The sequence below is a fragment of the Tamandua tetradactyla genome, chromosome 13, assembly GCF_023851605.1.
Source record: "Tamandua tetradactyla isolate mTamTet1 chromosome 13, mTamTet1.pri, whole genome shotgun sequence".
Lineage (NCBI taxonomy): Eukaryota > Metazoa > Chordata > Mammalia > Pilosa > Myrmecophagidae > Tamandua > Tamandua tetradactyla.
The window spans coordinates 62,983,523-62,999,341 of record NC_135339.1 but is presented as its reverse complement, the minus strand read 5'-3'; the positions used below and the strand labels follow the sequence as shown (position 1 = coordinate 62,999,341).

General features: G+C 36.2%; 1 protein-coding gene across 20 annotated transcripts in view; it reads right to left on the bottom strand.

Moving 5' to 3' along the window:
* BTRC (beta-transducin repeat containing E3 ubiquitin protein ligase) overlaps positions 1-15,819 on the bottom strand; it is a 265,091-nt gene that overhangs the window by 150,982 nt on the left and 98,290 nt on the right. For 15 of the 20 annotated variants that reach the window (XM_077125783.1, XM_077125773.1, XM_077125785.1 and 12 more), the window contains one exon: positions 1,160-1,267. The exons of 4 other annotated variants lie outside the window; for them this stretch is intronic. In XM_077125783.1, coding sequence (XP_076981898.1) covers positions 1,160-1,261 — 102 coding nt within the window. In that variant the 5' untranslated portion in view covers positions 1,262-1,267. Of the gene's footprint in view, positions 1-1,159; positions 1,268-8,735; positions 8,908-15,819 lie in introns of those variants that run through there. One more of the 20 variants, XM_077125784.1, reaches the window with a different exon arrangement.

The following is a 15,819-nucleotide window of genomic DNA, read 5'->3' as shown; positions in this document are numbered from 1 at the left end:
GAGATTGAGTCAGAGAACGTACCCTTAAATGGCAACACTAATAAATGGATCAAACTCAAAAAAATAATAATAATAATTATAATAATACTACAAAAGGGCGGTGCGACAGTGGCTCAGTGGCAGAATTCTTGCCTGCCAAGTCAGAGGCCAGAGGCCAGAGACCAGAGACCAGGTTCGATTCCTGGGGCCTGCCCATGCCAAAAAAAAAAAAAAAAGTACCATTAAAGACTAGCAATTGTTAGCAGATTTCAGGAATATGGAATACTTAAGTTTCCCTCTTTTAAAACTTAGTCATAGCATTCTGATGCTTACTTATAGCTTGACTTTGAAATTCTTCCTAATAAGAATATGAACCACATACCTTTAAATAAAATAACCACAAAACGAATGTATTCCATATTTCTACCAATGCTAACCACACTCCCAAATACATGAAGTGAATCGATAACTCATCTACCAAGATGTATATACCTTAACCCATAAGCAAAGGGTACTATGCTCTTTCTTACATTCACTTCTACACATTTTCCATTTCTCCTTCTCTAATTTCCTCTCACATCCTAGTACTGATCTAATGGCTTCTAAGAAAAGCTAAAGAGAACTAGAATCCATCATTCCATGCAAGGCCATAAGTTGAATATTCTACTCAAAGGTCTTAAAGATCTTTCTACCTTGAAACTACAAATTAACCAAGATATAAATATAGTACAGTTTTTATAAAGCAATATGTTATCGTATTCACATTTTTAATAATCATAAGAAAAACACAAGCTGTTCAGGCAAGTGATTATAATTGATTGCTTAATTATATTAATTGGTTTTATGTAGGTCCAGAGCAAACACGATATATTAGATGCTACATATTGTATGTAATTACTTTAAAATTCACTATTATATTTCTATTAGCTCTGAAAATCAAGAGTCAAGCTGGGCTCTGTCAATTTTTGCAAACCAAACATGATTTTTTAAATGTCTTCTGAATGGATCAGTCTGGATCTACATTAAAAGTCAATCATTAAAGGAGTACTGAGTGGTATGAACTAGAGATAATATGAAGGAGAAAAACTGAACATAAGTAAAGTATGGGAAAGGAGAGACATATTAATGAATTAGACACACACTAATGCCCGCAAATAACCCACAGAGACAGAGAGAGTACCTGGAAAGCTGTGAGTGCGCCAGTCCCTGGGTTATACAGGCACCGCAGTGAAGGCATGCTGTCCGCCAGGCTGGAGCAGCCCAGCCACAGAGACCTGGGCATAGAGCACTGCAGAGAGAGGACAACTATGAGATGGGACAGTATGAGACAGGATGGCACAGATTACAGGAATTTCCAAAGCTTCGTTGAAATGCATTAGTCCAGTTATACCTGGCTTTCATGATAGAAACATCTTCAAAAAGCATACTACTTACTGATTCTGACCCAGAGAGAAACTCAAAAAGAGCACTAATGGCCAAAAAGGAAAAAAAAGATAAAAGAGGTACAGATTTTAAAAAAACAAACATTTAATACAAATTCTTGTTCCTATTCTTCCATATATGCGTCTAAAGGAAATCTACTCCTTAATACAATTAATTATTTTCTCTCTGTACCTCAATTTATTTCCCATATATTCACCACAAGGTAAAATATTGAGTAGATTAAGAAGAAAGGGGAATAGTTCATGGTAGCACTTCAATATTAGGAATATTAAGTTAAAAAATAAAATAGTATAGGGAGGTTAGGTTATTTTAGAAGATGAGAAGGAAAATAAAAGTATTGTATCCCTATGGCTTTGATAACAACCACCTCTGTACAGTATGCACATGTTTTTTTTTTGTTTTTGTGTTTTTTTTACATGGACAGGCACCGGGAATCAAATCCGGGTCCCTATCATGGCAGGCAAGAACTCTGCTTGCTGAGCCACCGGGGCCCACCATGTATATGTTTTTTGTGTCTTGTTAGTCTGCTACTAACCAAAATGTGTATTATCATAGCAGCTGCCTCTTTATTTTCCCAGAAAGATTAAAAGGGACAAGGGAGGGCAAGAAACAACCCAAGTAGAAAAGTAAATAAGGGAGGGAGGAAGAAAGAGAGGGGAAAGAGGAGAAAAAAAAACAAACAGAAAACTGCTCTTATTAAAACTTCCTAATCAAAAAATATGTGAGTGTAAATATACATATATTATTGTATTTGTACAATACAATAATTTTGTATTGAACTATACCCATTCTAACTTTTTCATGTTGGAAGGGGCTGTTGATAATATGGAATGGGAGATAGAACTAGCTGATATTCTGGAAAGGCTGGCCCTTCTGCATTTCAGGACTTATCTGGTCCAGGGGCCCATCTGAGGGCAAAAAGGCAGTATATCTGGTAGGCAAAAAGGCAGAAATTATAAGTTATGATTTCTAATAACACCAAGTAAACAAAAACAATGTTATTGCTCCTTTAGCTTCATAAAACACTATGTCTTTTAGAACGTTTTTACTTCATATTTTCTAAAAGTGAGTAAATGAGACTGAGCTTTTATACATCAACTTGAGTGATATTACAGTTTAATATTAACTAAAAAACTGAAAACCTAATCATGGCACATATAAAAACAAGAAAACATTTTAAAATATAGCAGTCAATATGTATTATACTAAACTTTAAATTATGTTTTGAAATATTTATTATCACCATGGGCGTTTTTACTTCTTAAATCACTCTAGTAAAAAAAAAAAAAAAAAAAAAAAAAAAAAACTCTAGTTGTAGGAATTACTATTAGAAAGCAAAATATGTTCTTCAATGTTCACACTATATATATTTGATATATGGACAGTTCACTGCAAAGGACTCCAAAATATAACCTGACCTGGACCCCTGCTTTCAGATCATTATCCTCATTTTACATGCCTAAGAGAAATTAAGTATTTGGCTCATGAACATGAACTTAGAAAGCAGAGAAGTAGGGACGAGAATCCTGGCCTATTACTTCCTAAGGCAGAACTCTTCTGCCTGTGTCCATCCAACCCTAGGTCATAAAGTAGAGACTTCAAAAATACCCACATGTGGGTACAGAAGTCAATCAGGAGCCCTTCATCTCTAGACTTGGGATTTCTCTATTAAAAATGTTTATTAAAATTTACATATTTATTTTAAGTTTTAAGGCATTTCTCTTTTAAATATTTTGTCTTCTCCATTGTACCTAAGAGCCTGTGTTATTTTTGCAGCACGTTCTTAAGGAATCATTACCTGACTTCTTTTATCATTATTCATTTTAATGTTTTGATGCTCATCCTTATTAATCCAGGATTATCCTCATCAAAAAATCTAAGAATTAACAATAAGAATTACCCCAACCACTTAAAGCAAAAAATTCTAAAATAAAATTATAATCAATAATGAACCACATATACCCACTAGATATACCAGTGTGATTTCCAAAAGAGCAGTAACTTACAAACATCACACAGTGGATACATTCTTGATTATTACAAGACAACTGGTGTGGGTATGAAAACTGCACTTGGATATAATCAGATCTGCATACAAACATAAGATTTTATATATTATAGCTCAATTTAAAAACTAATTTTCAAATTGGTCTGTATTCTAACCATTAATCTTACCCATACTGGTAAATACTACTTAAAAACTGAGGGAAAAAAATGTAATTACAAAATAAAAAGAATAAGCTTTAAGTTTAAATCTACCTCTTCCCTTCTGTCCTCACATTTAGGGGCATTTTCCAAATGAAGAGAAAACCAAGAAAAATATGGGCAATAAGTAACAAGAGTGGAAAGAACTACCCTTCTGGTACTTTCCTTATGCATGCTTTATTTCAGGGTCATCCTGATTGGTTAATTTCTGACAGGTGTAAGAGTTTTTTGTGTCTTCCAACAATTAATAAATAATGCCCTTTAAAATTCACCTCTAAAATATCAGAAAAATACACATAGTTTTCTGCTTAAAGTTTAGGCTGCTCTTATTATTTCTCCTAACAAATTATATTAAAATTCCTAAGATTTTCTTTCTATATTTAAAAAAAATTTTTTTAATTAAAACCAGGTTCTGGGCAGGCCACGGTGGCTCAGCAGGTAGAGTTCTTGCTTCCCATACCTGAGACCTGGGTTCAATTCCTGGTGTCTGCCCATGCAAAAAAAAAAAAAAAAAAAAAAACCCCACACAGGTTCTAAACTAAACTGCAATCCAGCAACTACATTCTCACATTGAAATATTTAACTTCTATTAACCATTAAAGAACTTGTGAATGATTTATTATTTAAATGCTTTTCAGAAGCAATATCAAAAGTTACAAAAGTTTAGTTAAAAGATGTGATTCACATCAATGGTGATAAGTCATGCTGATAGCACTACCCTTGATAAGATATAATGAGAATGGTACTTTACTTCTGTGGTTTTCTTTCCAAAACTCACAAAATCAGTCAAATCACAAGAAAAACTTAAGGCAAACTCATACTGAAATACTTGACCACTAAATTTTCTCTAGCACATAATCTAACTCAACCTGTCTGGAGAGATCATTTAAACAACCCAAACACAAGGAGCCCAGAATAAAAATGAGGGCCTTTAATCCTATATAGCTTAATGTAATGACTGGATACATTCCAGAATATATTAAGCAGATAATCAAAAAGTATTGGCAAAGTCCCCTGAGGGATGGGAGAAAAAATATGGAACTATTAAACTTTACCCACTGGGGAAGCTCATGATATTGTGTCAAACATTAGGAACACCTAAATCAATAGATCAAGCCCTTGATCTTGAGACTTGCTCTTGTGAAGCTTATGTATGTAGCGGAGAAGCTTAGCCTACCTATAGGTATGCCTAAGAGTTACTTCCAGAGGACCTCTTCTGTTGTTCAGAGGTGGTCTCTCTCTGTTCGTCCGTCCGTCCGTCCGTCCGTCCATCCATCCATCCATCCATCCATCCATCCACCCATCCATCCATCTATCTATCTATCCCAACTCTGCAGGTAAAACCATTGTCCTCCCTGCAACATGGGACATAACATCCAGGGGTGAGAGTCTCTCCCTGGTGGCATGGGAGATGACTCCCTGGGACGAGCCTGGCCCTGGTACCATGGGATTAAAAATGGCATCCTGACCAGGCAGGCCACAGTGGTTCAGCAGGCAAGAGTGCTTGCCTGCCATGCCAGAAGACCCGGGTTCAATTTCCGGTGCCTGCCTATATTAAAAAAAAAAAAAAAAGGCATCCTGACCAAGAGGGGGAAAAGAAGTGTGACAAATAAGGTTATCAGTGGCTGAGAGAGTTCAAATAAAGTCGAGAGGCTACTCTGGAAGTCACTCTTATGCAAGGTTCAGTTAGACATTGCTACTTACCATAACTTGCCAAACCCCAACCAAAACCATTCCTGCCAATCCTAAAGAACACCTAGGACATTACATAACATTTTACAAAGGTTCTATGCACTAGGGTAACTTTTCAGAAACCTACAACCTCAGATGGGCCCCTGGACCAGATAAGTCCTGAAATGCAGAAGGGCCAGCCTTTCCAGAATATCAACTAGTTCTATTTCCCATCCCATATTATCAACAGCCCCTTCCAACATGAAAAAGTTAGAATGGGTATAGTTCAAATAGCACTAAAGAGTGGGAGAAAGATCAAAGGTGATGGTGGAATTATACAGAGAAGGCAGGGTGTAACAAATAAGTACGATTGCTGAATCATTATATTGTTATTTCTTTTAGTCTCCAGTATCTTAGAGTAGCTAGAAGTAAAAACCTAAAATTGTGGAATTGTAACCCATACCAAACTCTGAAATCTGTTCTACAATTAATTGTTGTGCTGTGCTTTGAAATTTATTGCTTTTTTTGTATGTTATTTTTCACAAAAAAAAAGTCGATAGTGATGATTAAAAAATATTTGTTCCTTCTAGCCTCCTATATTATGGAGTAGCTAGAAGGAAAATTCTGAGAGGATGGTATGGTAGCCCATGACAAATACAAAGATCTGTCCTGTAACTACTTGTTGAAGAATGCACTGAAAATTATTGCTTTTTTCCTTCTTTGTTTTGTATATATGTTATATTATACAATTTAAAAAGTTAAAAAAAGAAAAAATATTTCTTCTAGTCTCCAATGTTTTGGAGCAGCTAGAAGGAAAAATCTGAAATAGTGGAATGGTAACCCATAACAAACTCTGAAATCTGTTCTGTAACTACTTGTTGAAGTGTACTTTGAAAATCACTTTTTCTTTCTTTTCTCTGTATATATGTTATACCTAACAATAAAAAAAAAAAAGTTAAAAAAAAACAAAACCGAAAAAACAAAGCAAGACTACTTGGCTTCCATATGCATGCCTCCTGTATCTTCATATCTTTCTGAGTTTACTGAATGGACTTGGCAAAGATACACCAGAGTGACTCTCTTTACCTAAAATTAAAAGGTTTCCTTCATCAAAGAAAATAAGTAAAGAAATACTTGACCAGTACTCCTCAAAAATAACAGGGTCATCAAAAACAAGGAAAACCTGATAAACTATCACAGCCAAAAGGGGCCTAAAGAGACAACAACTAAATATAATGTGTAGACTAAGTTCAAAGTGGGATCCTGGAACAGAGAAAGGACATTAGGTAAAAACTAAGGAAATGTGAATAAAGTATGGACTTTTGTTAGATAAAAAAAAAAGGTGTGCCTCTATCCTACACAAATCCAACCCTGCACAGCACATATTCACAACACATATTTCCACTCCACAAAGACATGATATTTTGCCACCAATCTCACCCCAAATAACTCTCCTTTGCAAAATCAAAGTACATAGGCTATAAGATTTTTAGCCAAATTAAACTTTAGCAGCTTTTAAAAAGTATATCGGAGCATTAAAAAAAAAAAAAAAATGCCTGAACATGTTTTCTACTACCTGGAAGAATCAGAAAAAACAGATTGAAATGTTGCAACAAAGGACCTCCTCCAGTGCTTCAAGGACAATATATAGTATCCAGTACCCATCTGGTTTAATAGCACAAATTCATTTACACAGAGAACATTGAAAACCTTGACTCCTCCGCCCACTTGGCTGCCTGGAGTAATGTCACAGATTCTCTTCACTCTGATAGAGAGCCCTGCAGACAAAGGGCTGGCCTCAGCATTTACTATATGAAAGCTGAATGACAAAATCTCCTAAACTCAGGTCCCTGTTGGTCAACTTCTAGGAGTAATAGTAACTATAATAATCAACAATGAAAAGATTGCTGCATTGAGAGTTTTTATATCCTTAAGCCATAGAAGAACTCCCTTTTCACTACTATATCACCTATACAATTTAGGCCAAGAGAAGTACAGTATTGCATAGGCCACATTCAGACACTACCTATACAAATTCAATGATTGCCGCTTAAAAAACCCCATTTAGCTCACTCACTTCAAAATTTAAACTCCCACCTGTGACTTGGGATAATCATATCTCCCTAGCATTACTGCACAAGTGGTGGTAAAACTAAAATAAAATTTAAATTTGCCAAGTGCTCACCCTACCCCCACGCAAAAAATAAAGTGGCTTTATTACCAAGAACAGGATTCCATGAATGACACTTGCACTTCAAAAGTTCTGGAAAGCCATTATGAACTGCAGTCGATGCAATCAATAAATTTACCCACCAATCAAATATTTATTGTTCATTTCCAGAGTGCATACAAATGGAGTACAAGGAGAAAGCTAAAATTTATTGGGCCTTCAAATTGCTTAACAGACACTGTTCTAGAGCTTTTAAATATATTATTTCATTTAATCAATACAACCACATCAGGGAGCTATTTAGCATTTTCACTTTAACAGGAGAGTCACCTCAAGTTTAGAAAAGTTACTGTGACTAAAATGGTAATGCCAGAAATGGGACACCAATATGTTTAATTTCCAAAATTCACAGACTCACCACCGCAGAGACCTGTAGTTTACACTCTATTTAAGGAGATACATTAACTAACACAAATGACAACAACAAGGAAAAATATAATAATATACTAAATTGTATTAGACTATAGCTGTTATGTAAGTTTGGTTAAAATTTCTAAAATTTAGAAAAGTTTAAATACAGGTTTTAATTTTATTATTGGAACTTGTTGCTGTACGTCAATTAATTATATATTTGTTTCCTTTAACAGGCTACATTCCTCTGAGATATGAGTCATGTCTTATCTTTTTCATCTCCAGTGGCTGGTCATGTAGATGTTCAACAATGTGTGCTTATTGTTGTTCAGAGATTAGTGAGAAATACATGTAACAGAAAGACAGAAAGCAGGCATTTTTTCCCATCAGAATACTGATAAAATACTCCTGGGTCATTTTATTGAGACTGATCTAACTAGACTGGAAAGAACCTGTTGAGTGGCATAAACATATAAAATTAGACAAATAACTACCATTGGTATAAGTTACTAACAGCTTATAATAGCTCTTTCACAATTCCTATAATATTAACTTGTACAAACCAACAAGATCTCACTCCCTATTCAAGATTCCATGTAATGGGCGGTACAACAGTGGCTCAGTGGCAGAATCCTCGCCAGTCACACCAGAGACCCGGGTTCAATTCCCAGAGCCTTCCCATGCCAAAAAAAAAAAAAAAAATTCCATGTAATTATGGTGTTCAAGTAAACACACCATAAAAGTTAAATTAGATAATGTGCTACTCAAAATATAAATTTTGTACCAAATAAACCTCTTTCCCTTTGGTCTTGCACAGAAGTTGAAATCTGAAAATATGGGTCATATCATCCTTTACCCAGTATTAGTCCTATCCAGATCAGCGTCATTCATATCTCTAGTTGAAGTCTGATCACTTTTTCCGCTTTCTTAACAGTTGCTGAATGGGATGATGCTGATTTTCATACCCTTCATTGCTCTAACTCTGTCTCAGGCATCACATAAATACCCGATGGTTCAGGGTGTAGAAAGAAATTTTACAAGATCTAAATAAATGGAAGTAAACCCAATGCCCACAGATTTAATACTGTTAAGACAGCAATACTTTCCAAATTGATCTAAAGATTCAACATAATCCCTGTTAAAATCCCTGCAGCCCTACTGAACTGTATGCTTGGGGTGGTTCATGCTGATATATGTCACAATTAAAAAAGAGAGAGAGAGAGAGAAACTAAAGAGACAATGACAATTAAATGCAATACATGACCCTAGATTGGATCTAATAATGAAGGAGAAAAACAAAAGGATATTTTTGGGATAACTGAAAAAACAATGTTAAACATCTTGAACTTGGCAACTATATTTAATATTGATTACCTAGGTGAATACTTTTGTTATTAGGAAATATACTTGGAAGTGTAAATGGTAAAGGAGGATGATATATTCAACACAGTCAAATATTAGAAGATAGAGAGAAAGGGGGATACAGAAAGAAAGAAAGAAAGAAGAAATGATACAACAAATACGGCAAAATGTCAAAAGTTGGTAAATTTGGGTATCTGGTCAGGGGATATGTTGGAGTATTCTATGTTTTTATATTATGTTTGCAACTTGAGTGTAAGTCTGAAATTACTTTCAAACTTAATGTCCAAAAAAAATGAGCTATTCAATTAAAAAAGAAAATCCCAGCTGTAATTTACAGAAATTTACAGACTGATCCTAAAATTCATGAGTATGAAAAGCACTCAAAATAGCCAAATGTTGAAAAATAAGACTAAAGTTGGAAGACTCATACTTCCCTATTTAAAAAGTTACTGCAGAGATGGAATAATCAAGACGTGGTTTACTGGCACAAGGACATACATATAGCTCAATGAAATAGAATTAAGAGGAGAATTCCTGATATTCTCATAAGCAGTGGGGACAACCAAGGCAACAGGTTGAGCCCTCAATCTTGGGGTTTGTTCATACAAATATTAAAATATTAATCTTGGGGTTTGTTCATACAAATATTAAAATATTAATATTTTAAAATGTCACCTTCTGTGTGAGACTAAAGCAAAAAATGTTTATTTGTTACAAAATTTATATTTTGACTAGTGCATTTCCTAATATAACTTGTGTAGATAGTTTGAAAAAAAAAACTTATCCCCACAAAGGATAGGCTAAGCCTACTTAAAATTAGGCCTAAGAGTCACCCCCAGAGAACCTCTTTTGTTGCTGAGATGTGGCCTCTCTCTCTCAGCCAACAAGACAAGCAAACTCACTGCCCTCCCCCTCTCTATGTAGGACATGACTCCCAGGGTGTAAACCCTCTTGGCAACGTGGGACAGAAATCCTACAATGAGCTGTGACTAAGCATCAAGGGATTGAGAAAACCTTCTCGACCAAAAGGGGGAAGAGAGAAATGAGACAAAATAAAGTGTCAATGGCTGAGAGATTTCAAATAAAGTCAAGAGATTATTCTGGAGGTTATTCTTACACATTATATAGATGTCACCTTTCTAGTTAAGGTATAATGGAGAGGTTGGAGGGAAGTGCCTGAAAATGCAGAGCTGTGTTCTAGTAGCCATGTTCCTTGAAGAAAGCTATATAATGATACAGCTTTCACAACGTGACTGTGTGATTGTGAAAATCTTGTGTCTAATGCTTCTTTTATCTAGGGTATGTACAGATGAGTAAAACATGGATTAAAAATAAATAAATAGGGGGAACAAATGTTAAAATAAATTTAGTAGATTGAAATGCCAGGGATCAATGAACGGGAGGGGTAAGGGGTATGGTATGTATGATTTTTTTCTGTTTTCTTTTTATTTCTTTTTCTAAATTGATGCAAATGTTCTAAGAAATGATCATGATGATGAATATACAACCATGTGATGATATTGTGAGTTACTGATTACATAACAAGAATGGAATGATCATATGGTAAGAATATTTGTGTTTGTATGTTGATATGTTGAACAAAAAAATAAACAACCAGACAGAAGATCAACAAGGAAATATAGAAGTTAAATAACTTGATAAATAAATTAGACCTAACAGACATATATAGGTCATTGCACCCCAAAACACAAGGTTATACATTCTTCTCTAGTGCTCATGGAACATTCTCCAGGATAGATCATATGGTGGAGCACAAAACAGGTCTTTATAAATTAAAAATATTGAAATTATTCAAAGCACTTTCTCTGACCACAATGGGATAAAGCTGGATCTCAATAACCACCAAAGAACAAGAGCATTCACAAATATATGAAGACTAAATAATACACTCTTAAACAACCAGTGGGTCAAAGAAGAAATTGCTAGAGAAATCAGTCTACCTGGAGACGAATGAAAATGAGAATACAATTTATCAGAACACTTATGGGATGCAGCAAACACTAAGAGGGAAAATTTATTGCCTTAAATGCCTAAATTAAAAAACAAGAAAGAACAAAAATCAAGGACTTAAAAGCAAACCTGGAGGAACTTGAGAAAGAATAGCAAGCTAACCCCAAAGCAAACAGGATAAGAGAAATAACAAAGATTAAAGCAGAAATAAATGAATGGGAGAACAAAAGGACAATAGAATCAATAAAACCAAAAGTTGGGACTTCCAGAGAAGATGGCGGCTTAGTAAGACGCGCGGATCTTAGTTTCTTCTCCAGGACAGCTCCCAAAGCCATGACAGAGATAAAAAAGACAGCGTACACCATCCTGGAACGGCTGGCTGGCTGAGAGAACCCGCTCTGGTGAGATCGCCGAGGGGCACGGGCTTCACTGGGCGGGGCGGCAAGCGGCCGGAGTCACTCCCTTCCCCCTTCCCAGGCTGGCTGGGAGAATTGGACAGGCGGTCCCCTCAAACCGCGGTGGCTGGCGTCCACACCACGCGGGGCACCCGGACCAACTGAGAGAATTGGATCGGAAATCCCCAGGCCGCGGAGAACGGCGATGGGGGGGGGGGCCCTTCCAAATCTGTGACTCCCCGGGAACGTGCACTTTCCCGTGCGGGCCGCTGCGGCTGGCGCCCTCCCGCCAAGCTTGGCACCCCAGGCCAACTAGGAAATTCGGACGGGCGCTTTCCCGGGCTGTGGCGGCCAGCGACTCTCCCCGCGTTCGGACCCCGGGTCAGCTGGCACTCTTCCAAGCCACTTTGGCTAGCGAACCTCCCGGACGGCGAGAGTTTTCCAAAGTTGAAGGACTCACAGCACCTTTTACCGGTGGGACCCGCAGAAAAACGTGTGCCACGAGCGCCACCTACTGGGCAGGATAAGAGAAACAGAACCCAGAAATTTCACAGAAAAATCTTACAACCTTGTTGGGTCCGACACCCAGGGAAATCTGACTAAATGCCCAGATGCCAGCAGCAGAAGATAACTGTCCACGCTCAGAAGATTGAGAATATGGCCCAGTCAAAGGAACAAACCAATAGTTCAAATGAGATACAAGAGTTGAGACAACTAATGCTGAATACACGAACAGAAATGGAAAACCTCTTCAAAAAGGAAATCGATAAATTGAGGGAGGACATGAAGAGGACATGGGCTGAACATAAAGAAGAAATAGAAACACTGAAAAAACAAATCACAGAACTTACGGAAGTGAAGGATAAAGTAGAAAAGATGGAAAAAACAATGGATACCTACAATGATAGATTTAAAGAGACAGAAGATAGAATTAGTGATTTGGAGGATGGAACATCTGAATTCCAAAAAGAAACAGAAACTATAGGGAAAAGAATGGAAAAATTTGAACAGGGTATCAGGGAACTCAAGGACAATATGAACCGCACAAATATATGTGTTGTGGGTGTCCCAGAAGGAGAAGAGAAGGGAAAAGGAGGAGAAAAACTAATGGAAGAAATTATCACTGAAAATTTCCCAACTCTTATGAAAGACCTAAAATTACAGATCCAAGAAGTGCAGCGCACCCCAAAGAGATTAGACCCAAATAGGCGTTCTCCAAGACACTTACTAGTTAGAATGTCAGGGTCAAAGAGAAAGAGAGGATCTTGAAAGCAGCAAGAGAAAAACAATCCATCACATACAAGGGAAACCCAATAAGACTATGTGTAGATTTCTCAGCAGAAACCATGGAAGCTAGAAGACAGTGGGGATGATATATTTAAATTACTAAAAGAGAAAAACTGCCAACCAAGACTCCTGTATCCAGCAAAATTATACTTCGAAAATGAGGGAGAAATTAAAACATTCTCAGACAAAAAGTCACTGAGAGAATTTGTGACCAAGAGACCAGCTCTGCAAGAAATACTAAAGGGAGAACTAGAGTCAGATACAAAAAGAAGAGAGAGGTATGGAGAAGAGTGTAGAAAGAAGGAAAATCAGATATGATATATATAATACAAAAGGCAAAATGTTAGAGGAAAATATTATCCAAACAGTAATAACACTAAATGTCAATGGACTGAATTCCCCAATCAAAAGACATAGATTGGCAGAATGGATTAAAAAACAGGATCCTTCTATATGCTGTCTACAGGAAACACATCTTAGACCCAAAGATAAACATAGGTTGAAAGTGAAAGGTTGGGAAAAGATATTTTATGCAAATAACAACCAGAAAAGAGCAGGAGTGGCTACACTAATATCCAACAGATTAGACTTCAAATGTAAAGCAGTTAAAAGAGACAAAGAAGGACATTATATACTAATAAAAGGAACAATTAAACAAGAAGACATAACAATCATAAATATTTACGCACCGAACCAGAATGCCCCAAAATACGTGAGGAATACACCGCAAACACTGAAAAGGGAAATAGACTCATATACCATAATAGTTGGAGACTTCAATTCACCACTCTCATCAATGGACAGAACATCTAGACAGAGGATCAATAAAGAAATAGAGAATCTGAATATTACCATAAATGAGCTAGACTTAACAGACATTTATAGGACATTACATCCCACAACAGCAGGATACACCTTTTTCTCAAGTGCTCATGGATCATTCTCAAAGATAGACCATATGCTGGGTCACAAAGCAAGTCTTAACAAATTTAAAAAGATTGAAATCATACACAACACTTTCTTGGATCATAAAGGAATGAAGTTGGAAATCAATAATAGGCGGAGTGCCAGAAAATTCACAAATACATGGAGGCTCAACAACACACTCCTAAACAATGAGTGGGTCAAAGAAGAAATTGCTAGAGAAATTAGCAAATACCTTGAGGCGAATGAAAATGAAAACACAACATATCAAAACTTATGGGACGCAGCAAAGGCAGTGCTAAGAGGGAAATTTATTGCCCTAAATGCCTATATCAGAAAAGAAGAAAAGGCAAAAATTCAGGAATTAACTATTCATTTGGAAGAACTGGAGAAAGAACAGCAAACTAATCCCAAAGCAAGCAAAAGGAAAGAAATAACAAAGATTAGAGCAGAAATAAATGAAATTTAGAGAAAATCAATAAGGCCAGAAGTTGGTTCTATGAGAAAATCAATAAGATTGATGGGCCCTTAGCAAGATTGACAAAAAGAAGAAGAGAGAGGATGCAAACAAATAAGATCAGAAATGGAAGAGGAGACATAACTACTGACCTCACAGAAATAAAGGAGGTAATAACAGGATACTATGAACAACTTTACGCTAATAAATACAACAATTTAGAGGAAATGGACGGGTTCCTGGAAAGACACGAACAACCAACTTTGACTCAAGAAGACATAGATGACCTCAACAAACCAATCACAAGTAAAGAAATTGAATCAGTCATTCAAAAGCTTCCTAAAAAGAAAAGTCCAGGACCAGACGGCTTCACATCTGAATTCTATCAAACATTCCAGAAAGAATTAGTACCAACTCTCCTCAAACTCTTCAAAAAAATCGAAGTGGAGGGAAAACTACCTAATTCATTCTATGAAGCCAACATCACCCTCATACCAAAACCAGGCAAAGATATTACAAAAAAAGAAAACTACAGGCCAATCTCTCTAATGAATATAGATGCAAAAATCCTCAATAAAATTCTAGCAAATCGTATCCAACAACACATTAAAAGAATTATACATCATGACCAAGTAGGATTCATCCCAGGTATGCAAGGATGGTTCAACATAAGAAAATCAATTAATGTAATACACCATATCAACAAATCAAAGCAGAAAAACCACATGATCATCTCAATTGATGCAGAGGAGGCATTTGACAAGATTCAACATCCTTTCCTGTTGAAAACACTTCAAAGGATAGGAATACAAGGGAACTTCCTTAAAATGATAGAGGGAATATATGAAAAACCCACAGCTAATATCATCCTCAATGGGGAAAAATTGAAAACTTTCCCCCTAAGATCAGGAACAAGACAAGGATGTCCACTATCACCACTATTATTCAACATTGTATTGGAGGTTCTAGCCAGAGCAATTAGACAAGAAAAAGAAATACAAGGCATCAAAATAGGAAAGGAAGAAGTAAAACTATCACTGTTTGCAGACGATATGATACTATACGTCGAAAACCCGGAAAAATCCACAACAAAACTACTAGAGCTAATAAATGAGTACAGCAAAGTAGCAGGTTACAAGATCAACATTCAAAAATCTGTAGCATTTCTATACAATAGCAATGAACAAGCGGAGAGGGAAATCAAGAAACGAATCCCATTTACAATTGCAACTAAAAGAATAAAATACCTAGGAATAAATTTAACCAATGAGACAAAAAACCTATATAAAGAAAACTACAAAAAACTGCTAAAAGAAATCACAGAAGACCTAAATAGATGGAAGGGCATACCGTGTTCATGGATTGGAAGACTAAATATAGTTAAGATGTCAATCCTACCTAAATTGATTTACAGATTCAATGCAATACCAATCAAAATCCCAACAACTTATTTTTCAGAAATAGAAAAACCAATAAGCAAATTTATCTGGAAGGGCAGGGTGCCTCGAATTGCTAAAAACATCTTGAGGAAAAAAACCGAAGCT